Genomic DNA, 25051 nt, shown 5'->3' on the forward strand with positions numbered 1-25051 from the left:
ATGCCCACAATGGCTAGGACTGGAGGAGGTAAAAGCCAGGAATCAGGAACTCAACCCAGGTTCTCATGTGGGAGGTAGGAACCCAGTCACTTCAGCCATCACCAGCTGCTTCCCAGGCGATGCACAATAATAGGAAGTTAGAATCAGAAATGAAGTTAGCATCCTGATAATGGGATGTGAACATCCCAACGGATGGCATGACAACAAATGGTCCTGTAATTGAAAGCTACAGTGACGGGCCCAGTGTGATGGCCTAGCAGCTAAAGTCCTCACCTTGAATGTGCTTCCAGGATCCCATATGGGCGCTGGTTCTAATCCAGGCAGCTCCACTTCTCATACAGCTCCCTGCTTGTGGCCTGAAAAAGCAGTCGAGAGGGCCCAAAGCCTTGGGACCCTGTAACTGCATGGAAGACCCGGAAGAGGCTCCTGGCTCCTGGCTTCAGATTGGCACAGCTCCAGCCATTGCGACTGCTTTGGGAGTGAATCATCAGCTGGAAGATCTTCCTCTCTGTCTCTCCTCCTCTCTGCATATCAGACTTTGCAATAAAAATAAATAAATCTTTTTTTTTTTAAAGAAAGGTAGAGTGACAGAGAAATGAAAAGAGGGAGCGGGGGAGGAGCAAGAGAGAGAGACAGAGAGGAGGGAGAGAGAGAACGAATCATCTATTGGCTCTCAGAATGCTTGCAGCAGCCAGGGCTGGGTCAAGCTGAGCCTGAATCCAGGATTCCCACTGGGTCTTACAGAAAGTCACGAAAGTCAGGTTACTTGGGCCATCATCCCCTGCTTTGCTTGGCACATCAGAAGGAAGCTGGATCTGAACTCCAGAGCACCCAGGACTGGAAACAGGCACTCCAACATGAGATGCAAGTGTACCAGGCACAGCTCACCCAGTGTGCCACAGCACCTGCCTCTAATTTTCTTATTGATACATAATAATTAAACATGCCTATGGAGCATAGTGTAACATGTTGATATATGCATATAATACTGTAATAATTAAATCAGAATAATTAGTATATTCACCTAATACATATTTTTTATTACTACATTTGTAAAATCCAGGTTTATTTATTTATTTTATTTTTTTTTTTTAAGATTTATTCATTTTATTACAGCCAGATATACAGAGAGTAGGAAAGACAGAGAGGAAGATCTTCCATCCGATGTTTCATTCCCCAAATGAGCCGCAACGGGCCAGTGCTGTGCCGATCCGATGCCGGGAACCAGGAACCTCTTCCGGGTCTCCCTCGCGGGTGCAGTGTCCCAATGCTTTGGGCCGTCCTCGACTGCTTTCCCCAGGCCACAAGCAGGGAGCTGGATGGGAAGTGGAGCTGCCGGGATTAGAACCGGTGCCCATATGGGATCCCGGGGCTTTCAAGGCGAGGACTTTAGCCACTAGGCCACGCCGCCGGTCCCCCAGGTTTATTTTTTAAATTAATTTATTTGTATTGGAAAGTCAGATAGACAGAGAGGAGGAGAGACAGAAAGGAAGATCTTCCATCCATTTATTCACTCCTCAAGCGGCCGCAACAGCCAGGGCTGAGCCAATCTGAAGCCAGGAGCCTGGAGCCTCTTCCAGGTCTCCCACACAGGTACAGAGTCCCAAGTCTTTGGGCCGTCCTCAACTGCTTTCCTAGGCTACAAGCAGGGAGCTGGATGGGAAGTGGAGCTTCTGGGATTAGAAGTGGCGTCCATATGGAACCTCGTACGTTTAAGGAGAGGACTTTACTGCTAGGCTACCACGCTGGTCCCTAAATCCAAATTTCCTAATACTCTCAGCCACTTCTTGTAATGCCAAATCCTATGTCATGGTTCAAGTTCATTTCTTGGCTGCTCCACTTACAATCCAGCTCCCTGCTAACACAGCTTGGAAAGAAGCAGAAGATGGCCTAAGTACTTGAGCCCCTACATTCACATGGGAGATCTAGACTTTGCTGTTGGAGCCATTTGGGGCTTGAACCCGAGGTTAGGAGACATCTCTCTTTCTACCCATCCCTGTCTCTCACTCTCTGTGATCTTGCCTTTCAAATAAGTTAATGAATTAAGGGAAAAAAACATGTATCATGGATTGGCACTGTGGTATAGCATGTAAATTTACTGCCTGTAATGCTGTCATCCTATAGGGATGGCAGTTCATGTCTCAATCTACTTCTGATTCAGCACCTTTAAAAATTTTTATTTCTATTTTATTTTTTTTAAAGATTTATTTTATTTTTATTACAAAGTCAGATATACTGAGAGGAGGAGAGACAGAGAGGAAGTGGAGCTGCCGGGATTAGAACCAGCGGCCATATGGGATCAAGGCGAGGACCTTAGCCACTAGGCCATGCTGCCGAGCCCTATTTCTATTTTATTTTAAAGGCAGAGTTACACATGGAAAGAAAGGGAGAAATAGAAAAAGAGAGAGATCAAAAGAGAGAGAGATCATCCATCTATCATTCCCCCAGTGGCTATAGCAGCCAGGACTGGGCCAGGGCAAAGCCAGGAGCCAGGAACTTCTTCCATGTCTCCCACGTGGGTCCAGGTACCCAAGCTCCTTGGTCATCTTCATTGCTTTCCCAAGCATATTAGCAGGGACCTGGTTAGGGGATGGAGTATCTGACTCGAAACAGCAATCTTATGGAATTCAGGTATCACCAGTAGTTGCTTAAACCACTGCATCACAGTGCCTGCCTCAATAAATAAATCCTTTAAAACATAAATTCATGTATCAACTGCAAGTGCTGTGTTAGGAATATAAGAGAGGTACTATTCACTATAGTAGAAGCTAAAAGATACACACCATGCTTTATCAAATGCAATGATACTTATACCTGCAAATTGGTCTGCAGTTAGAAGGTCTCATTTCTATTTCCAGCTCTACTATTGAGTCATTGTGTGGCTTGAGGCAAGTCACTTACTTAACAGCTTTGGACCTCAACTTCCCCAAGCAAAAAATGCCAAATACAATACTCGTTCAGTTGAGGAACTGAGCCACTGCTCCATAGTCATTCTGTGCTAGGCACTTTGTGTTACACTGTAGGATTTTATTCATTCACTCAATAAATATTTGTTGAGCATCTGCTACGCCAGGATATTCTGCCGGGTCTCAGGGGTTGTATGAGGAGAAAGCAAAACCAAAGAAAATAAAACAACAAAACAAAATCCACAAAGCTTTGCTCTCCTAAAGCTGAAATTCCAGATAGGTAAGGTGATAACCAACAAGCAAAGAAGTATCTAAGACATTTTCAGATAAGGACAAGTGTTAGGTGTATGATAAAATCAGGTGATGTGACAGAGGCAAGTTGAGGACAGGGTTGCTTAGGAAGGGTGGGCCCTCTGGGAAGTAACACTGGAATGGGAACCTGCATGACCAGGAGCACATGGCAGAGTCCAGAGTCTTCAAGACAAGATCTGAGCAAGGCAGATGGTCAGTGCAAAGGCCCTGAGGCAGGTCAGAACTGCGTGGAAGGCCAGGTGGCTGTAAAGGAGGACAGGAGAGGGAGAGGGAGGGAGTCGCTGGTGTGCACGGTGAGAATGGAGAGGAAGGAAGGAAGGGTCCAGACCACAGTGGCTTTTGGGGGCTGTGGACAGGAGTCTGAATTTTATTCTAACAGATCTGATTTGTGCTTTATTAAAAAAAAATTCACCTGGGCCTCTGATTATATTTGGGCAACAGAGGAAGCAGAGCTGACTAAATGAGAGAAGCAAGCTTATCTGAGAAGGATCTGGCAGTAAATATTTCAGGCTTCCTGGGTCACGTAGCCTGTCAGAAATTCTCCTCCTCCCCCCTACCTCCTGCTTTGCAAACAATTCTCTAAAACGGTAAAAGGCATTCTTGGCTCCTGGGCAATACAAAAATAGGAGGCTGCATGAAGGACCTGACCTGGCTGGCTGGGGCACGGTCTGTGCATTCCTAGTTTACAGAGAGGTAGAAACTGGGGCAAGCATCTTGATTCAGCAATGAAGACACCACTTGGGATGCCCCAGGGTTCAGGCCTGGCCCTACTTCAAGTTCCAGGATCCAGCTTAGGTGTGCCCCGGGTGGCAGCAATGACAGCTCCAGAACCTGGCTCCCTACCATCCTGTGGGAGGCCCAAAGTGGGGGGTCTGCTCCGCTGGCTTCAGTCTAGTTTAGCCCTGGCTGTTAAGGACATTTGGAGAATGATATAATAGATGGACTATTTCTGTCTTTCAAATAAGTTCAAATAAATAAATTTTTAAAAAAGAGAAGTAATCTGATCGGCACATATTCAGGAATGCGGAACAGATCGGACTGGCTGATGAACTGGTTCTGTGTGGGGAGGGGGAAGAGAAAGAGGGAACAAAGATGTTAGGGACTGGGTGGAAGGCAGGACTGTTTCCTGTGATGGGAAAGAAGCAGATCTGGAAGTGGGGAGAAAAAGGGAAATCAAGAGTTAAGTATGAGTTACCCATTAGTCATTGAAGTGGAGATGTGCCCTAAATTGTGGCATAGTGATAGTGTATTCAGCCCAAACCTGGGATGCTAGCATCCCATATGAGCCAGTTCAAGTCCCAGCTACTCCACTTCCAATCCAGCTTTTTGCTAAAGTGCCTGGGAAAGCAGCAAACGATGGCCCAACTACTCAGGCCCCTGCCGCACATGTGAGAGACCCAGATGGAGTCTGTGGTTCCTGGCTTTGGCCTACTCCAGACCTGTCTGCCAAGCAGCTATTTGGGGCATGAACCAGTAACTGAAGAATCCCTCCCTCTCTTCCTGTCACCACACTGTAGAAGGACATTGTGATTCTAGAAGGACGGCGAACACTACACCTTTCAAATAAATAAATCTTAGAAGTGGGTGAGTTTGCCAGGGAGCTTGGGGCAGATTGGGGCTGGACAGCACAGCTGGGAGTGTTTTGCCTATGGCTGCATTTGCAATACTGGGATTGGATGACATGACTGACCAAATCCTGGGAGAATCCAACATCTATGGGACCCATTGAGGAGGTCCTTGGACCCACTCACCAGGTCAGAGTAGGTAGGACACATGACCAAGACTTCTAAGTCTAAGCCATGTAAATACACAAATGAGTATGTGGGAACATCAGGTCAGGAAATTCAGAATGGCCTCATGTCACACTGCAGGACTGCATCTTACAGGGGGCCTTGGGAGAGGGTGGAGGGATTCCTGGTCCCAGAATCTCCCAGCCAGTTTGTGACAAGGGCCAACTTCACCATCCAGGACTTGCTGAAGTGGAAGTGTTTTTAATATGCTCCCTCTGGCAAAAGGAAAAGCAGAGACACCTGTGACTTGGGGGACAGGCTGCTGCGAGGATGTGTCCTCTCTTAGTGGCTGGGCAGTTTCAGGACTGAACCAGCCAGGCAGAGGTGCTTACTCCACTCGTGGGACACGTTCCCTCACTCTCCAAATCCCAAGGGAAGCCTTTCTCCCACATGGATGTAACATGGTTATTATTATTATTTTTTAATGCAGGTGCAGACTCAGTATTCTGGTTCCCAGAAGACTCCATCCTGCTCTCCCATTCCCCAGCGGAGAGCGAAGAATTGTGGGCAGATTGTTTTTCTGTGTTTGCCCAAGGAAACCAGAATGCATTTTTTAAAATTAATATAAAAACAGGACGGGCATTGTGGTGTAGTATATTAAACGTCACATGTAATATTAGATCATAGAATGCAGTTCCAATGTGTTGTTTCCAATCCAGTTCCCTGCTAAGTATGCCTGGGAGAGCAGCAAAAGCTGGCTCAGTGCTACCCTGTCGCCTTTTGGGGGTGTGAACTCCATTCACAAATTCTATTAAGTCAGTTTACTAGAATCTCTGCTTCTGTTGGATCTTTTCTAAAGTTATTTCTTCATTTGGAAGATGGAGTTACAGACAGAAAATGAGGGACACAGAGAGAGACATCTTCTGTCTACTGGTTCATATCCTAGATGAGTGCAGTGGCTAGGACTGGCCCTGGCAGAAGTTAGGAGCTTCTTCTGAGTTTTCCATGTAGGTGGCAAGGGCCCAAGGATTCATATCACCTTCCATTGCTCTCCCAGGTGCATTAGCAGGGAGCAGAACAGCTGGTCCTTGAACTAACACTCTGATATGTCAGCAGCAGCTTATTGTGCTGTGCCACAATGTCAGCCCCATCCCTGGTATTTCTTCCTCGTAGTTTTCTATCTATTGAGCCTTACCCCGATCCTTGCTGTAGATTCCTATTTTTCCATGAGTTTGGAGTTGAGCTGGATCTCCCCCCCACCCATCTACTCTCTCTGGGTTGTAGCAGTGCTTAGATATCCATCTCCACAGTCCCAATCCAATCAAGAAAAGATGCTTCACTTTTTTTTTTTTTAACAAGTGTAGGATGTCTCTTTCTCCCTCCTCTTTCGAGAGGCACCCCACCTCCTGGCTTCCTTTCTGGAGGTGCTTTCCCCTTTCCTCTCCCTTCCCTGCTCACCTGATCCCTTCGCAAATAAAACTTTTCTGTCTGAGAAAACAAACAAGCGTCATGGGTACTTTTCTTCTTCAACAGACCAAAGTTCTAGAACCCAGCAGAACCTAAGTTTCCTCATCTGCATAATAAGCAGATCTGCCCAGACTATTTCGCAGGGTGTGTGAAATTATCAAACGAGATCACTGTGATGCATGAGATGCATGAAAACACTTTTTAAAAAATTTAATTTAGGGCTGGGCGCAGTAGCCTAGTGGCTAAAGTCCTTGCCTTGAACACGCCAGGATCCCATATTAGTGCCAGATCTAATCCTGGTGGCCCCGCTTCCCATTCAGCTCCCTGATTGTGTCCTGGGAAAGCAGTTGAGGACGGCCCAAAGACTTGGGACTCTGCACCCGCGTGGGAGACATGGAGGAGCTCCTGGCTCCTGGCTCCTGACTTCGGATCGGCGCAGTTCTGGTCATTGCATGCTGCTTAGGGAGTAAATCAACTGATGAAAGATCTTCCTCTCTGTCTCTCCTCCTCTCTGTCTATCTGACTTTGCAATAAAAACAAATAAATCTTTACAAAAAAGAATAGAAATACATAAGTTGGTGAAGCTCACTAAACATACATTAAAAAAATTAAAATATGGTGTCTCTCCCTCCTACTTTTGAGAGGGACCCCACCTCCCAGCTTTCTCTTGGGAGGTGCTTTCCCCTTCCCTCTTCCTTCCCTGCTCACCTGGCCCCTTTGCAAATAAACTTTTCTATTTGCATTAATTAATTGATTAATTTAAAAGGTAGAGTCAGAGAGATATACAGCAAAAAGTTTCCCACTGGCTGGTTGACTCCTCAATTGCTGGTAATAGAAGCTGGGACTGGGCAGGGCCAAAGCCAAGAACTCAATCATATGGGAGCAGAGACCCCAACACTTGAGTTATCACGTAGGGTCTCCCAGGGTGCACATCAGCACGAAGGCTGGAAGCAGTAGCAGGAGAGAGGCAAAGACTCCAACCCAGGTCCTCTCCCACAGGAGGAGGTGTCCCAAGTGGCATTTCAGCCACTGGATCAAAGCACATAGTCTACAAGGAAATGAAGACAGAAATGTAAAGAAAACAAGCACAGGTACGTTATATGCTAGCTACCTGGGGACGGTCAACAGGAGCTCACGCCTGCACGGCCACCAGGAACGGGATAACCGTGCCCAGTGCCTGGGTGGCAGAGGCCAATGCAAATGATCAGGATGTCCCTGATTGACTAAGAACTTGAACAGACCAGGTATAAAACAAACAAAATAGTGCAAGGTGGACAATCTTGTGAAACAATCATTGGATGACCTTTGCCAAATGTTAAAATATTGAATGATTCTTCTATGTATTTTGTTAGATTTCAGTTTCAGGAAAAGAACTAAATGGACTTAGGCCCACTGAGATTGTTCAATTGGCTAATCCTCTCCTCACAAGTGCCGGGATCCCATATAGATGCCAGTTTGTGTCCTAGATGCTGCTCTTCCCTTCCAGCTCCCTGCCTGTGGTCTGGGAAAGCAGTTGAGGACAGCCCAAAGCCTTGGGACCCTGCACCCACGTGGGAAACTCGGAAGAGGTTCCTGGCTCCAGGCTTTGGATCACCTCAGCTCCAGCTGTTACAACCACTTAGGGAGTGAACCAGTGGATGCAAGATCTTTCTATCTCTCCTGTTCTCTGTAGATCTGACTTTCCAGTAAAAATAAATCTTAAAAAAAAAGACTGGCATCATGTTTTTGTAAAAAAAATCTAAACAGGATATATATATATATATATATATATATATATATATATACACATATATATATATAATTTAAATTATAAGAGCAAGCAATCCAACTTCTGGATATTTCTTAGAGGCTCAAATTGTCAACATAGATGGGGGTTCTAAACACAAGCTGTTTTTATTTTTATTATTTTTTTTCTTAAAAGATTTATTTTATTTTTATTACAAAGTCAGATATACTGAGAGGAGGAGAGACAGAGAGGAAGTGGAGCTGCCGGGATTAGAACCAGCAGCCACATGGGATCAAGGCGAGGACCTTAGCCACCAGGCCACGCCGCCAAGCCCAAAGCTGTTTTTATTTAACTTCACATATTTTCCAGCTCTCTCTCTCTCTCTGTACACACACACACACACACACACACACACACAAACATATATACACATATTTGAAATGCAGAATTAGAGAGAGGCAAAGGCAGAGAGGTCTTCCATCCACTGGTCCACTCCCCAGATGACCACAACAGCCAGGGCTGAAGCCAGGAGCTCCTTTATGGATGATGGACACAAACACTTGGACCACCCACCACTGCTCTCCCAGATGCAGCAGCAGGGAGCTGGGATGGAAGTGGAGCAGCCGGGACTCTGATATGGGATGCCAGTGCTGCCACACTTAACATGCTATGAAACAGTGCTGGCTCCAACTCTGCATGTTTTTACTACCATCCCATTGATGATTTGTTAAAGTAATAATCTTTATATGTATGCATACTATGATGTCTGGCACATGGTAGGTAAATAAGTATTTGTTGAATGAATGAATGAATGAATACCCTGTGAATTTGCTTAAAACAAACAGGTTCTTAAGGTATTTGTGTATTTAAAACATAAATACTCGTCTTTCTTGGAAACTCACCAGGTAAAGCTGTATGATGTTCAGGTCTCAGATTGGCCCCAAATCTGGTAATTGTTTTATTTTATTTATTTACATTTCCTACGAAAGGCAGAGAGACAGAGTTGTTCCAGCCATGGATTCACTCTCCAAATGGTGGCAAAAGCCAGGAGCCGGCTCCATCTAACTCTCTGACCTGCAGCCCAATTAATTACCTGCAGTCTACCAGGAAGCTGCAGTCAAGCCGATGTCTGCCGAGCGCTTCCCCAGCATCTGGACCGCCGTGCTATGTTTTCCTCCATTGAAACACATTTCTCAACTCTACTTTGAACATAATCTAGCACAGTTGAAGGTCAACGCTTGCTAAATAATGCACGTTCTAGAGGCCAAACAGTTCAGCCAAATGGCAGCTCAGGGCCGTCTGTCCCGGCCACCGGGTCACCTCCACACTGTCCTCTCAAGCACTGGCCCACATTTCTAACTGGACATTCTCCTCAGCCCTTCCACGTTCCCGGCTGTCCCGCGGACTTGAGGTGCCTCAGCCTCCGCCCCGCGCGCCTTGGTAACGGAGGAGGCGGGCCCCATGGAGGGCCTTGTGGCCATTCCTTATTGGGGTTTGGTTGCTATGGTGTCACCGCCCTTACTACTCAGAGGTACAGCTTCCGGGAGGTTAAACGAGAATCACTTCCAGGGCCGCCCAAACTTGCCATGGCCGACTCAGTTATCACTGAACTAACAAAATCGCCAGGCTTCAAAATGGCGCTGGCGGCCACGGAGGCGGGGGAGGTCAGAGGTGAGTCACATGGGCCCTCCCGGTTCCGGCGCTGCGGAGGCCCGGAATCGAGAACGAGTGTCCGACACCATGTCTGGTTTGTCTGGCCCACGATCCCAGCGTGGCCCCTGCCCGGTGGCGTTGCTGTTTTTATTCCTGCTCGGCCCTAGCTCAGTCCTCGCCATCTCCTTCCATCTGCCGGTGAACTCTCGCAAGTGTCTCCGCGAGGAGATCCACAAGGACCTGCTGGTGACGGGCGCCTATGAGATCACCGACCAGTCTGGGGGCGCTGGCGGCCTGCGCACCCACCTCAAGGTGCGGCCCGGGGCTGGAGGATCATGGGCGATGACCAGGGAAGGCGTCTGGCGGGCGGAGGCCGAGGGGGTCGGCCCCTGGCGCGGAAGACTCGCGCTGGACACTGCCCTCCCACCCGGCGTTGGCGTGGGCGGGGTGCGTCCGGGAACCCTTAGAAGGGCCTGGGAGGATGTGCTGACCCCTGAGCCAGGGCCCCTGGAGTTTGGGTTGTAGTGAGACTCCGGTTGTGTTTGGTCCCAGGATACCTCGAGCTGAGACCAGGTTAGGGTTTGCAGGAGAATAAGTGGAGGCAGTCAAGCTTCCTGCGATGAATTGAGCACCTGCTGTGTCCGTGGCTGTGCTACTTACACACGTGGTCACTTTTGTTCGTATTCTACCCCGTGAAGTAGGTCAGTGCTATTGGCCCCATTTTACAAATGAGAAAACTGAGGTTCCGAGGGATCATCTCGTGTCAGATGGAATGAAGTTGGGTTTTTAGAGGTGTCGACGGAAAAGTGCTGAGATCTTGGTCAGAGTAGTCTCCGACTTAGTCAGACTTAGGACTTAGCAAAGTCTCAGCCATAACAGCTACTTCCATGGTGCCATTTGGTCCCATTTTGCAGTTACGAGTGACCTGCCTGATGTTTTCATCAGCAGCATAATTGATGTTAGGATTTTCTTGAGTTTTAGGTAGTTGTGCACATTCACAAGCAGCACACAGTGGCCTGTTTTTGAGATTTTTTTTTCTTAAAAAACTTCAGATATGGTAGGGCTGCCATTTATGTTTAAGGTGTTGGACACAGCAGTAGGGATCTCATTTATTTCCACTGTATTGGGAGGTGTGAACTATCTTAGGAAGACTGCACTGGAACCCATCCTTTTACTGTTCTCTTTGGTACCAGACTTCTGTCTACACGAGAAAGCCATGATGTCATAATTTTAACGCTGGTTGATGGAAGGTTTTGGGGTTCATGGTTCTGGATCTTTGTGTAATTTTTGGAACCAGTTTAAACAACGAAGAGACTTTGCTTTGGTCTGCAAGGTTGCAATCTCTGATTTTTTTTTTTGAAGATTTACTTATTTTTATTGAAAAGCCAGATTTAAAGAGAGTAGGAGAGACAGGAGAAAGATCTTCCATCAACTGGCTCATTCCTCAATGAGCCACAACGGCTAGAGCTGAGTATATCCAAAATCAGAAGCCAAGAGCTTCTTCTAGGTCTCCCAGGTAGTTACAGGATCCCAAGGGTTTGGGTCATCCTCCACTACTTTCTCAGACTGCAAGCAAGAAGCTAGATGGAAAGTGGAGCAGCCAGGATGCAAACTGCACCCATCTGGGGTTCTGGCACTTACAAGGGGAAGATTAACCAATTGAGTCATCACGCTGGGCCCCCTGATTTGTTCTTTTCTTATTTTTATTTATTATTAGACAAAGAGTTCCCATGTAGTGACTTACCTCTCTCCCCGTCCCAGTCCCTTCAGTGAGGGGTAGGGTGAGGTAGAGGTACCTGTATGGGCAGGAGCCACACCAACCCAATCCTAATTATCAGCCAGCCCTCACTGCCGCCCGCCAGTGTCTGCACGAGCAGAAAGCGGGGCTCAGGAGCTAGAGAAGGGTGTCCAACCCAGGTTCTGTGATGGACACTTGCCCCCTAACTGCTGTGTGAAACACCTGTTCCTGTTTTTATACTTACAAACCCATCTGGTTCTCTGCTGCTCATGTGATGGCTTAAATTTCCCAGAATGGGGCTCGGCGGCGTGGCCTAGTGGCTAAGGTCCTCGCCTTGATCCCATATGGCTGCTGGTTCTTATCCCGGCAGCTCCACTTCCTCTCTTATCTCTCCTCCTCTCAGTATATCTGACTTTGTAATAAAAATAAAATAAATCTTTTAAGAAAAAAAAAATTTCCCAGAATGCTCTGCAGTGCTCCTAAGGATCGTTCTTTAAGCTGTGTATCTTGTTACCTCCCAGTTTGTATTCTACATAGAGCTACCATGAACAGTGCTCTAAAACCCACTTATTTTCTAGCTTGTCTTGGAGCTTCTTTTTTTGTTTCTGTTTTTATTTGAAAGGCAGATTTTACAGAGAGAGGAGGCACAGATCTTCCATCCTCTGTTTCACTCCCCAAATGGCCACAATGGCCATACCTGAGCCAATCCGAAGCTGGGAGCCAGGAGCCTCTCCAGGTCTTCCTTATAGGTGCAGGGTCCCGAGGTCTTGGGCTGTCCTCTGCTGCTGTGGTCACTCTTGCCACACCTGATTTTTCAGAAATCCGTATTGTTTATGTGAAAGTTTAAATGTCACCAGCCACTTCAAATTAGTTTGGGTATGGGTTTATTTTTACTGTTACAGAGAATACTGTGTGAGTAAAGTGAGTCTCCCTCTACCCCTATTACCCAGATTTAGCTGATATATTCTTTTTTTTTTTTTAAGATTTATCTATATTTTTGGAAAATCAGATATGCAGAGAGGAAGAGAGACAGAGAAGGAGATCTTCCATCCACTGATTGGCTCTTTGCAGCCGAAGCTGCATCAATCCGAAACCAGGAGCCTGGAGCCTCTTCTGGGTCTCCCACACGGGTACAAGGTCCCAAGGCTTTGGGCTGTCCTCGACTGCTTTCCCAGGCCACAAGCAGGAAACAGGTTGGGAAGCAGGACAGCCAGGATTAGAACTGGTGCCCATATGGGATCCTGGCACGTGCAAGGTAAGGACTTTAGCTACTAGGCTACTACACCGGATCCGAGGCTACAGATTCTTGCCAAACTTATTTCATCTTAGCTGTTCTTCCTTTATCATTTTAAGCTAATTTTTAAAATATTGATTGATTGATTGATTTTAAGGCAGAACAAAGGAGAAAGAGAGATCTTTCATGTGTTGATTCATTCCCTGGGCCAGGAACTCTGGCCAAGTCTCCCATGTGGGTGACAGGGCCTCAGATACTTAGGCTGTTGTCTGCCGCCTTCCAGGTCCATTCATGGGGTGTTAGTTCAGCAACGCAGTAACTGGAAATCAGGCATCTCAGGTTAGGCCATAACCTGCATAACCACATTGCATGCCCTGCCGGACTGTTTTAAGTAAACCACAGATGCCATATTTCACTATAGCATACTTTAGCATGAATCTCTTAAAAATATATATATGAGTATAGCCACAGTGTTATGGTATAGCTTAATTATTCCTCAAAACCAACACTAATTCTTTAATACCATGTAATTCCCAATTCATATTCCAATTTTCCCTCTGGTCTTAAAAATACATATTTAAAATTAGGTTTTAAGAGTTGGCACAGTGGCTCCCAGCTGACTGATCCTCCACCTCCAAGTGCCAGCATGCTTTGTGGGCGCCAGTTCCTATCCCGCTGCTCTACTTCCCATGCGGCTCCCTGCTTGTGGGTTGGCAAAGCAGTGGAGGATGGTCCAAAGCCTTGGGACCCTGCACCCATAAGAAGCTCTTGGCTGCTGGTTTCTGATAAGAGCCCAGTTCCTGCCATTGTGGCCATCTGAGGAGTGAACCAGCAGACGAAAGATCTTTGTTTCTGCTCTCTCTCTCTGTATATCTGCCTTTCCAATGAAAATAAATCTTTTAATAGAAAGTTACATCTAACTCTCAAGCCTCTTTAAGCAGTCTCCCCCTCCTCCTTTTTATGTGTAGAGTTGTGTATGTGTGTTTAAGATTTACTTTATTATTATTTGAAAAGTGGAGAGACAGAAAGAAGAGATCTTTAACCTGCTAGTTTGCTCTCCAGATGACCACAACAGTTGAAACTGGATCAAGCAGAAGCAGCAGCCAGGAGCTCCCTCCTGGGTGGCAGGGACACAAGTCCTCGGGCCATTTTCCACTGCTTTCTCAGGCATTTAACAGGAAGCTGGATTGGAAGCTGGCACTCTGATTTGGTGTAATATGTTGAGACTTGATAGAACTTGCTACCACAGTTCTTGAAATCCATTATCCTTTTAAAAAGTGCTGTGTCTTAGATGCGACTTATATGCTTCATTGCCGTATCATTTTTATAAATCATATGTTATAAAAACGTGGTCACATTCAGGTTAATCTTTGTGTCAAGGGTCCTACGTGGTGGTGTTGTGGCATCCTGGCAGAAACTCAGACCTTTTGTGCCCTTTACTTCAAACACACCCGTCAGTGGGTGTATTAGTGTCACTTACCACAGACATGGTGGCTTAAACCAGCCGACCTGTTTCTTCCCAGTTCTGGCAGGCAGGACTCCTGCCAGTATGTTTTTCGGTGCTTGGCTCATGACTGCTTCCTACACTGTGAAAGCCCGCAAGTGGCCAAGTATCCTGGCTCTGACTCGCTGCCTTCCCCCACCTCGCTCTCACTCCTCTCCTTTTCCTTGCTTCAGCGTTTTTATCTTGGACTCTCCTGCCACCCCTTTTCCTAAAGGACCCTCGTGCTGAACCCCCCCATATCTGACCTTGATTCAGTCACATCTCCACAGTCCTGTGGCTGATGGGATGGTTGTCATTCTGGGAATTGGGATGTGGTGGCATTTTTCTGGCTACCCAGGTGGTACCAGCTTCCTGTTAATCTTTCACTTAGGAATCCACTGATGACCAGCCTGTGTATTTACTCTTTCATTGAGGTTTTGTAATGATGGTTTTCTCCTTCTGTCATTCTTTTACCTTATTTACTAATTGAAATTCTTGTTAAGGAATTGATCAGTTAAGACCCTTTGATGGGGCCCGGCGGCGTGGCCTAGTGGCTAAAGTCCTCGCCTTGAAAGCCCCGGGATCCCATACGGGCGCCGGTTCTAATCCCGGCAGCTCCACTTCCCATCCAGCTCCCTGCTTGTGGCCTGGGAAAGCAGTCAAGGACAGCCCAATGCATTGGGATCCTGCACCCACGTGGGAGACCTGGAAGAGGTTCCAGGTTCCCGGCATCGGATCGGCGCGCATTGGCCCGTTGCGGCTCACTTGGGGAGTGAATCATCGGACGGAAGATCTTCCTCTCTGTCTCTCCTCCTCTGTGTATATCTGGCTGTAATAAAATGAATAAATCTTTTTAAAAAAAAAAGACCCTTTGACGACCCTGAAATTCACAATTCACATAAGCACATAAATGTATAATCCCTTCCTTCCAGTTGGTACTCTTCAGAATAAGGAATTGATCCAGTGAGAGTTTTTGTTTTTAACAGTGTTATACTAAATGTATTTAAAAATGGTTTCAGTTTTTAGAATCCTTGTGTTTTAGTCAGTGGCCACCAGCTCCTTCCCCTTGGACACTGGCTCTATAAGCTCTGGTCATTTCAAGGTGTCCTTGACCTCTCTTGTCTGTGTTCAGTCTTTAACCACAGCAAGTCCAGTCCCTCTTTGTAGGAATGTTTTTTTTTTTTTTTTAAAGATTTATTTTATTTTTATTACAAAGTCAGATATACTGAAAGGAGGAGAGATAGAGAGGAAGTGGAGCTGCCGGGATTAGAACCAGTGGCCATATGGGATCAAGGCGAGGACCTTAGCCACTAGGCCACGCTGCCGAGCCCTGTAGGAATGGTTTTTAGAGACCACAAGCTGGGTGTCATTTCACAAAAATGCAGTTTACATGCAGGGCTGGAGCACATTTGTGAGCTGAATCCAACCCCTGAGTACAGCTGCAACCTTTTTCATTATGCTACTTCTCCTGTCCTGACCCCTCGTGTCTCAGACTGTGCCTCAGGAACTCTGTCCATGCACTGTTTCAGCTTCTGAAGTGCAAGCTGCCAGAGCAGGGTCTCCTCTGAACACGCCCTTGGAGCTCAGCTGTGGGCACAGGAAGGAGGGGAATGGGAAATCCTCCATAGTACACCGTATGGCCTGCTGGGCACAGCATCCAGTGGCTGCTCTGAATCCCCCAGAAAGATCTCCTGGCTGGCTGCAGTCCCTGGATTGACCTGCTTCGTCTTCTGCCTGTTGTTATGTCTTCTTAATGTCCAGTGGCTGTGCCTGCACCAAGTCCTTTTGTTACGGGTCTGTGTTGACCCAGCTGCTGTGCTAGCTGGAAGCTCTTTGAGCCAAGGCCACCTGTTTCATTGTGGCACTGCTTGTGCTTATCCCGGGCACATGGGACTGCTGCCTGAACCCTGACCCATTGCTTTTCCTTCGTGGAGAACACTTTAAACAGTTGTTCTGAGCGCTGTGTCCTTATACCTGGATCATCACTGACCTTGGAATGCCTCCTGTTTAACCTGGCATTTTCTGTGTGTAGAATGGCGCTCACTCTGACCTCCTTTATGCCATGCATCTCGGTGCCTTTGGGTTCACATACCCATTTTTGGACATCTGAGCTGACTGCTTCGTCTCTTTGAGAGGCTCTGCGGTCTGGTGGTCTCTACAGCCTGGATCTAGAGTCGGTGGGCTTCCTATCCTAGTGCCTCCACTGCTCAGAGGATGAGGGGTGCTGGAGGAATCACTTAGCCCTCCTCCCCGGCCCTGGTCTGTGTGATGGAGTGCCTGGCCTCAGAGCATCCCTAGGACTCATTGAGAGAGTCTGCGGGGTCTTTGTCCTACGTGGCTTCCTATTATGTTTCTTGGATTTTAGTTCTCTCATTTCTTCTCTATACTGAGCGGAAACAGAATTGCTCTTTTGGTAACCTGTCAGGGAACCTCTCTGTCATTGAAGTGACCAAATATGGAATATTATAATGAGAGGAGTTGTTGAGTATTTTGTGATTCTTTTTTCATTCAAGGAGCATTTGTTAGATATTTGGTATGTGCCACTCCTGGCTGTGAATATGGAAATGAGACAGTCGATGGGCAGATGAAGAAAAGTCCTTGAGGTTAGGCCAGTGTGATGCCTCAGCTGACTAATCCTCTGCCTGCAAGGACTGGCATCCTGTATGGCCACTGGTTCTTGTGCCGGCTGCTCCACTTTGATCCAGCTCCCTACTTGTGGCATGAGAAAGCAGTGGAGGATGTCTCAAAGCCTTGGGACCCTGCACCCACATAAGAGACCCAGAAGAAGTTCCTGGCTCATAGCTTCAGATCAGCTCAGCTTTGGTCATTTGGGGAGTGAACCAGCAGATGGAACATCTTTCTGTCTGTGTATATCCTCTCTGTAAATCTGCCTTTCCAATAAAAATAAATAAATCTTTAAAAAGAAAAAAAGATCTTGAGTTCACTAGGTTAACAAAACAAAAAAGTTAAAAAAAACTCCTGACCCCTGCGACCCACTTCAGAGAGTGTGTTGAATTCCCAGCTTAGCCTTCTCGCTCCAGATCCCTGCCTCGCTTCCGGCTCAGCCTCAACCAGGATCAACTGTTACAGGTTTTAGAGGGGCGGACCACTGGATGGAAGCTCTACTGCCTCTCCAATAAAAAATGATAAAATAATTTTTTTCATGTAGTGATAAATACTATATTGAAAAAGGCAAGCAGTAGAAGATATTGGAGATGGATGGGGTCAAGAGTATTTGAGTGGACGTCAGGGGAGATCTCTGGACAGAAAGAGAAGAGGATTGATGTGTGTGGGATTCTGTGGCAGATTTTTGCTTCAGATGCATTTCATTGAGACTTCCATTTGAGTATCCCACAATCCCTTTTCTACTCATTTCACAAAACAAGACTAAATTGGGCTGTGTGTTATCAGCTGCAAAGACTTTGCTGCACAAAATTAAAGTAGGAAATATTGATTCATTGTGAATATAGTTTTCCCATTATATCACAACCATAATAAAACATACAACAATCATATCATAGAGGCTTAAAATCTTAAGCCTAATCTCAGTTGGGCGCTAGTTCAAGTCACGGCTGCTCTACTCCTGATTCAGCTCCCTGCTGATGCACCTAGGGAAGCAGTGTAGGAGCCCTCACCCATGTGCAAGACCTGGAACAAGCTCTGGGCACCTCTTCCGGTAGACAGAAAATCCCTCTCTCTGTGTCTGTATCTATGAGTGTCTTCTCTTTCTGTAACGCTGCCTTTCAAATTAAAAAAAAGAAAGAGAGGCCCCATGTGGTAGCTTAGTGGCTAAAGTCCTCACCTTGCACACGCTGAGAGTCCCTGTAGGCAGTTCATATCCCAGCTGTTCCACTTGCCTTCTAGCTCCCTGCTTGTGGTCTGGGAAAGCAGCAGAGGATAGCCCAAAGCCTTGGGACCCTACAACCACATGGGAGACCTGGAAGCTCCGGGCTCCTGGCTTCAGATCAGCTCAGCTCCAGCCATTGTGGCCACTGAGGGAATGAACCAGCGGATGGAAGATCATTTTTCTCTGCCTCTCCTTCTCTCTGTAAATCTAGTATTCCAATAAAATTAAATAAATCTTAAAATACATATACAGGGCCCGGTGCGGTAGCTTAGTGGCTAAAGTTCTCACCTTGCATGCACTCGGATCCCATATGGACGCTGGTTCTGTTTTCAGCAGCCCTGTTTCCCGTCCAACTCCCTACTTGTGGCCTGGGAAGGCAGCAGAGAACAACCCAAAGTCTTTGGACCCTGCACCCACATGGGACACTGGAGGAGGCTCCGGGCTCCTGGCTTCGGATCAGCTAAGCTGTGGCCATTGCGGCTGCTTGGGGAGCAAACCAATGGACAGAAGAACAGAAGATCTTCTCTGTTCTCTCTGTATATCTGACTTTCCAATAAAAATAAAATCTTAATATATATATATATATATATATGTACATATATATATATATACTCATCCCCAAGACTAAATTTAAAAAAAAGCCTAATTCAACAATTGCTTATTAGAATCCAGTGCTATTTATTCAGAATGGTCGTTAATTTTGAACATTTTAGGCTGGTTGATTTTTGTGTAGGGTGACACAGGTTGTTGCCTAAATAGTGAGTTCTCATCATCTTGACCAGAAAGGAAAGACAGAACCTGCTGGTAATAATTAATCTTGACCTTCCTGCAGAGAGGAAAGGCCAGAGTTTGAGTCCTGGCTCGGTTCCCAGTTCTAGACCCTGGGAGGCAGCAGGTGAGAGCCTAGTACTTGGATCCCCGGCACCCACATGGGAGACACGACTTGATGGCTGCACCCCTGCCTCCCAGCTTTGACCTGGCCCACCCCAGGCTGTTGTGGGCACCTGTCCGTGTGTGTGTGTGTCTCTGCTTACACGTCCGCCTGTCTGTCTCTATCCTGCGTGTGTACACATATACTACCCTGTGGACCTTTCCTTGAGCTGATTTTTTTTTTAATACACTGGGAAAAAGTAAGGCCTTGTCAAATCTATATTTACTGTCCAGTGGGTTAGAAGCAAGTCCATGGCGGTCGGCACAATGGCTCAGTTGACTAATCTTCCCCTCTGCAAGTGTCGGCATTGCAATGTGGGCACTGGTTTGCCTCCTAACCACTCTACTTCAGATCCAATTCCCTACCTGGAGCCTGGGAAAGCAGTTGAGGATGGCCCAAGTCTTTGGAACCCGGCCGGTGTGGGGGGACCAGGAAGAGGCTCCTGGCTCCTGGCTTCATATTGGCTCGGCTCCAGTCATTGTGGCCATTTAGGGAGTGAACCAGCAGATGGAAGATCTGTCTCTCCTCTCTGTAAATCTGCCTTTCCAATGGAAAATAAAATGGATCTTAAAAAAAGAAGGAAAAAAAACCAAGGCCATTAACTAGATGTTTCGCTACAGAAGGCTAATTGATACATTACCATTCAGGAGTTATTAAAGTGAAGCTTCCTTTTGTATAATATACAAGCTGACTAGCTTTTAGTTAACCTTTCTCCATAGCTGGAAAAGGCTGTGCTGCTTCATTTACACAGTCTCCGTTGTTTAGAACACAGTGTCCATAGGCTTTCCTGTTGGGAGCTGAGGTAGAGAAGGGGGCAGTATGGCGTCTGAAACGGCTGCACCCTGCCTCCGTGATGACTTCTGAAGGCTGAATCTAGTTTCTGGGACAGCGGAACAGATTTAGAAAGGATGGCCTGGTGCGGTGCGGTGACCTCTGTGCTGTTTCTTGTGCGAACTGCTGACTGGCGGTTGGTGTGCACTGCGGCCCCTGTGTGCTTACGCAGCCTGGCACCTTGCACAGTGGAGCCCTCTGTGAACTCGGCCAACTGGCCACAGACCAGAATCTGGGCTCCCAAACAAGCCTCCGACTTGAGGGAGGTTGATGTCATCTGCTTTATCCTGTGCCCCCGACCTCATTCTTCAGCATAACGTGTGGGAAATCAAGGGACTAGTTGTTAAGAAAGAACAAGGCTTTGTTTGTGTCTAAAAGGGTCACACTGGAGGATTTTACCGTAAATAACTTTGGAACAGTATGAAAAAAAACATTTGATCTGGCTTCACCCCCCTCAGTAGTATTGTTGGGACAGTCACTGGTCATACATTCTCATGTCCCTCCCTTTACTCTTTCTCCGCCCCCACTCACCCTGCTCCAAGTCAGGCATGACGTATTGCTTGTGTTAAGTTAATGTAGCAAATGCTGATAGAAGCAGGAAGAGAATGTCCATCCATTATGATACCAGTGCCTGGAAATTTTCCATTTCTGGTTTCAACACTTCTACCAAAAGCCTTCTAGCCTCAATGATTGTATTTCAACTTAATCAATGGTTCCATACTATGCTTTATTATCTCTAAATTGTGTTAGATATTTAAAAGAATTTCAGATGTAGCTCGTGCTCTTTCTGACTTTGTGTTGCGTGAAACTTAGATTGCTCCTTTGGTTTTGGGAATGCAGTTGATTGGCTGGGAGCTTACTCTTGTTTGAAAGGTAAATTCGTTTTATGAACATTAAATAGGTCTTCTTGGGCCTGGAGCAGTGGGCTAGTGGCTAAAGTCCTCGCCTTGCATGTCCGGGCACTGGTTTGTATCCCAGCTGCTCTGCTTCCCTTCCAGCTCACAGCTTGTGGCCTGGGAAAGCAGCAGAGGATGGCCCAAAGCCTTGGGACCCTGCACCCATGTGGGAGACCAGGAAGAAGCTCTTGGCTTCTGGCTTCCCATGGGCTTAGCTCCAGCCGTTGCAGCCACTTAGGGAGAGTGAACCAGCAGATAGGAGATCTTTGTCTCTGCTCCTCTCTGTGTATCTGACTTTCCAACAAAAATAAATAAATCTTTAAAAAATATATAGGCTTTCTAGGTTAGAGAGTTGTTCATGGTCCTTCCCTTTTTTAGACATGGTGGTAACTTGTAGTAGCTTCTTAAATGTTTCTGATACTGTTTCTCTGGTCTAAAACTACAGTCTTTTAAAAAGATTAATTTATTTTAAAGAGAAAATCTTATGTCTGCTGATTCACTCCTGAAATGGCTACAATGGTTGGAGCTGGGCCAGGCCAAAGCCAGGAGCCAGGAACTCCTCTGCATTTCCCATGTGGGTACAGGGCCCAAGGCCTTAGCTGTCTTTGGCTGTTTTCCCAGGCATGTTAGCAGGGTGCTGGATTGGAAGTAGAGTAGCCAGGACTGGAACCAGTGCTCATATGTAATGCTGGCATTTCAGGCAGCATCGTAACTCACTGTAACACAATGCCAGCTCCTAAAACTGTGTTTGTAATGAGCTGTTCCTTCTGCTTTTATATGCTGCTAGGGACACCTGTACCCTGTGTTAGAGCACCAGGTTCGAGTCCCAGCTACTCTGCTTCTAGTCTGATTCCCTGCTCCTGCATCCTAGGAGGCGGCAGCTGATATTACAAGTGCTTATGCTCCTGTCGGCCACATAAGAGACCTACATTGTTCTGCTGCAGCCATTTGGGGAGTGAGCCAGTAGGTGGAAGGCTCATTCTCTCTCTCCCTCCCTCCCTTCCTCTCTTCCTTTCTCTCATAGGTCTCTATTGAACTGCCTTTTCTTTCTTTCCCTCCTTCCTTAAGATGTATTTATTTATTTGAAAAACAGAATATCAGAGAGAGGAAGAGACAGTTTTTCCACCCTCTGATTTGTGATCTCCACAGCCATGAGCCAGAAGCTCCATCTGGGCCTCCCACAGTGGGGCCAACATCTGCTGCCTTCTCCGGGCACAGAGGCAAGAAGCTGAACCAGAAGTGAAGCAGCCCGGACTTGACCAGCCCAGCTTGGGCCACTGTGGCCTTTATTTGTTTAAAAGGTGGGGTAACTGATACAGGATAGAGTTATCTTCCATCTTCTGTTGCTACTCACTAAATGGCTGCAAGGCTGGGGCAGGCGCCTGCCAAAGCCAGGAACCAAGAACTCTGTTGGAGCTTGCCATGTTTATGGCGGGGCCCAGACACTAGAGCCACCTGCTGCTACTTTCCCAAGCACATCTAGCAGGCAGCTGGATTACAGGTGGAGCTCATGGGATGCCACTGTCACAGGCAGTGGTTTAACCCAGACACAACTCCAGTTCTGTTTTTGGTTCTTTGTTTTGTTTTTATTTTTTATTTTATTTTATTTTTTTTTTGTTGTTGTTGTTGTTGTTTTTACTTTTAAAAAATTTTTATTTTGTTTTTATTTTTTTAATTAATTAATTTATTTATTGAAAGGCAGAATTACAGAGAGGGGGATTAAGATAGAATTTCCATCTGCTGGCTCGCCCTCCAGATGGCCACAGTGGCTAGAGCTGGGCTGTGCTAAAGACAGGAGCCGGGAGCTTCTTTCAGGTCTCCCATGTGGGTAGCAGGGGTCCAAGTATTTGGGCCATTTTCCACTGCTTTTCCAGGTGCCTTAGCAGGGAGCTGGATTGAAGTGGAACAGCCAAGACTCAACCAGCACCCAGATGGGATTCCGCTGTCACCCACTATAGCACAATACTAGCTCCTGTTTTGATTTTGAAATGGATCAAAGGGTAGGTATTCTTGGATGGTGGGGTTTGGAGTTGACTCAGCAAATGAAAGTTGTCTGTCCTGTGCCAGTATTCTTGTCACTTCCCCCATAAGCCATGTTAATTCACCTGAGATGGCACATCTTTTGATTCTCCTTCTCTCTGTAAATCTGCCTTCCTAATAAAGACAAATAAATTATTTTTAAAATTACATAAAGAAGACAGCGATGATGACTAGGGTTAAGGTTTGGGGACGAGGACCATCCCATATTGACATGATTTGACACTGTTAATATTGACCGAGGTCTGGGGCAGCATTCTGGTACAGCAGGTTAAGTTACTACTTAGGCTGCAGTTTGAATCCTGGCTGCTCTTCCAATCCAGCTGAGAAGCAGGTAGTGGAAAATAACTTGAGTGCTTTGGGGCACCTGCTATTCATGTAGAGACAGGGATGGAGTTTCTTCCTGTCTGTTGAGTCTAGCCCAGACCTGCCCATTGCTGGTATTTGGTGAGTGAACCAGCAGATGTAAGATCTCTTTCCCTCTCAAATAAATAAATGAGAATAATTTTAACCCGGGGCATCTGGGTGAGTTACTATTAGGTTACTCCATTGGAAAGTTGCTCTCCCTCCCCGCTCCCCACCCTCTATCCACTGAATTCTGTGGAAGGAAGTCACTTTGTGGAGTCCACCCTGAAGAAGGGCTGAGTTAGGCTGTGCAACCATTGAGTCTACTGTACAGGGAAATTTGTCTCTTCTCCCTCTTCATTCCATCATTTATATCAGTATGAATCCATGGATGGTGTATACTTTGGAACTTTTAAAATATTTTTTTGAAGGTTTATTTATTTTTATTTGAAAGGCGGACTTTACAGAGCAAAGAAAGATAGGTCTTCCATCTGCTGATTCACTCCCTAAATGGCCACAACAGCCAGAGCTAAGCTGATCAGAAGCCAGGAGCTTCTTCAAGATCTCCCATGTAGGTGCAGGGTCCCCAGAACCTGGATTATATCCCCTACTACTTTCCCAGACACATTAGCAGGGAGCTGGATCAGAAGTGGGGCAGTAGGACTCGAACCTGTATCCATATGGCGTGCCAGCACTGTAGGTAATGGCTTTACTTGCTATGGCACAGCATCTCCCTGGTACCCCACTCTGCCATCACCACCATCCAATTATTCCCCCCCTGCCCCCACCCTTTTTTTTTTTTTTTAAAGCACAACTGTTGTAGCAGGAGTGGTCCCATGCTTCTTGCAACTTTAGAGCAAGGTAGGAATCCTGTGAGCAGCAAAAGTGAGTTAGCGTGGGGAGAATAGTGGTGATGCTGAAGAGCCAGGGAGAAGCAGAGACATTCATCCTGGCCCCTCAGGTTATTCAGCCTTATGGATGAATGTACTTGAACTGTGTGTGTATCTTTATAGCAAGAATGTTGAAAATGAGGAATCTAATATTGGTCAAAGCCTTTTACAAATATATTCCTGATTAATTGTTTGTGTGTAGTTCCCGGAAAATTGTTCCTGAGATAAATTGGTAAGCTTTCATCAGAAAACAAATGATATGTGAGCCAACTTGTTTCTCTTTTAGACGTTGCATCTTGATTCCCAGAAAACTTTGAGCCAAACTTATTGTACAGATATCATTTGCTTAAATCGGGTTCTTTTTGTCATTATTTTTTAAGAGACTTATTTATTTCCATTGGAAAGGCAGATCTATGCAGAATAGAGACAGAAAAATCTTCCACTGGCCCCCCTCCCCAAACGGACGCAACGGCTGGAGCTGAGTCAATCTGAAGCCTGGAGTTTTTTCTGGGTCTCCCACATGGGTGCAGGTACCAAAACTTTGGGCCATTCTCCACAGCTTTCCCAGACTATAAGCAGGGAGCTGGATGGAAAGTGGAGCAGCTGGGACACAAACAGGTATCCATATGGGATCCTGGCACTTGAAGGGGAGGATTAACCTGTTGAGCCATCACAACGGGCCGGTTCAGGTTCCTGATACTGTTTTCTTTTTGCTCCAGGTGATCTCTATTCTGTTTTATTTATACTTGCTTTATTGGCCTAAGCAACATGCAGGTGCCCTGTAAATTAGAGTGTTTTCTTGAACGGTTTGGTAAAGGCATGGGCTAGGCTTTAGGAACAGCACCTGATCCAGAGCCTGTTTCTTGCCAAGAAAACCCAATTATAAACAAGCCTATTCCCTGCTGACTTCGCTTCTCGTGTATCTAACAGTTTCAGTGCGCGCATTCACATGTTCTCAAAACCAGCTAGCTACTCTGCGTGTACAATTAACACTTTTTCTGTATTTTTTTAGTTGTGAACTTAGG

At 46.4% G+C, this 25051-nt stretch overlaps 1 protein-coding gene and 1 long non-coding RNA gene across 2 annotated transcripts in view; one reads left to right on the forward strand and one right to left on the reverse strand.

Moving 5' to 3' along the window:
* The window catches only part of LOC131478022 (uncharacterized), a 73935-nt gene extending 64135 nt beyond the window's left edge, over positions 1–9800 (reverse strand). Inside the window, exon 1 of the long non-coding RNA XR_009244248.1 lies at positions 9044–9800. This is a non-coding gene — a long non-coding RNA (uncharacterized LOC131478022). The remainder of the gene's footprint in view (positions 1–9043) is intronic.
* Positions 9801–9817: 17 nt separating this feature from the next.
* The window catches only part of TMED10 (transmembrane p24 trafficking protein 10), a 29887-nt gene continuing 14653 nt past the window's right edge, over positions 9818–25051 (forward strand). The window contains exon 1 of the mRNA XM_004584389.3: positions 9818–10106. Coding sequence (XP_004584446.2) covers positions 9822–10106 — 285 coding nt within the window. The 5' untranslated portion in view covers positions 9818–9821. The remainder of the gene's footprint in view (positions 10107–25051) is intronic.

This window comes from Ochotona princeps, chromosome 26 (assembly GCF_030435755.1).
Source record: "Ochotona princeps isolate mOchPri1 chromosome 26, mOchPri1.hap1, whole genome shotgun sequence".
NCBI classification, from domain to species: domain Eukaryota; kingdom Metazoa; phylum Chordata; class Mammalia; order Lagomorpha; family Ochotonidae; genus Ochotona; species Ochotona princeps.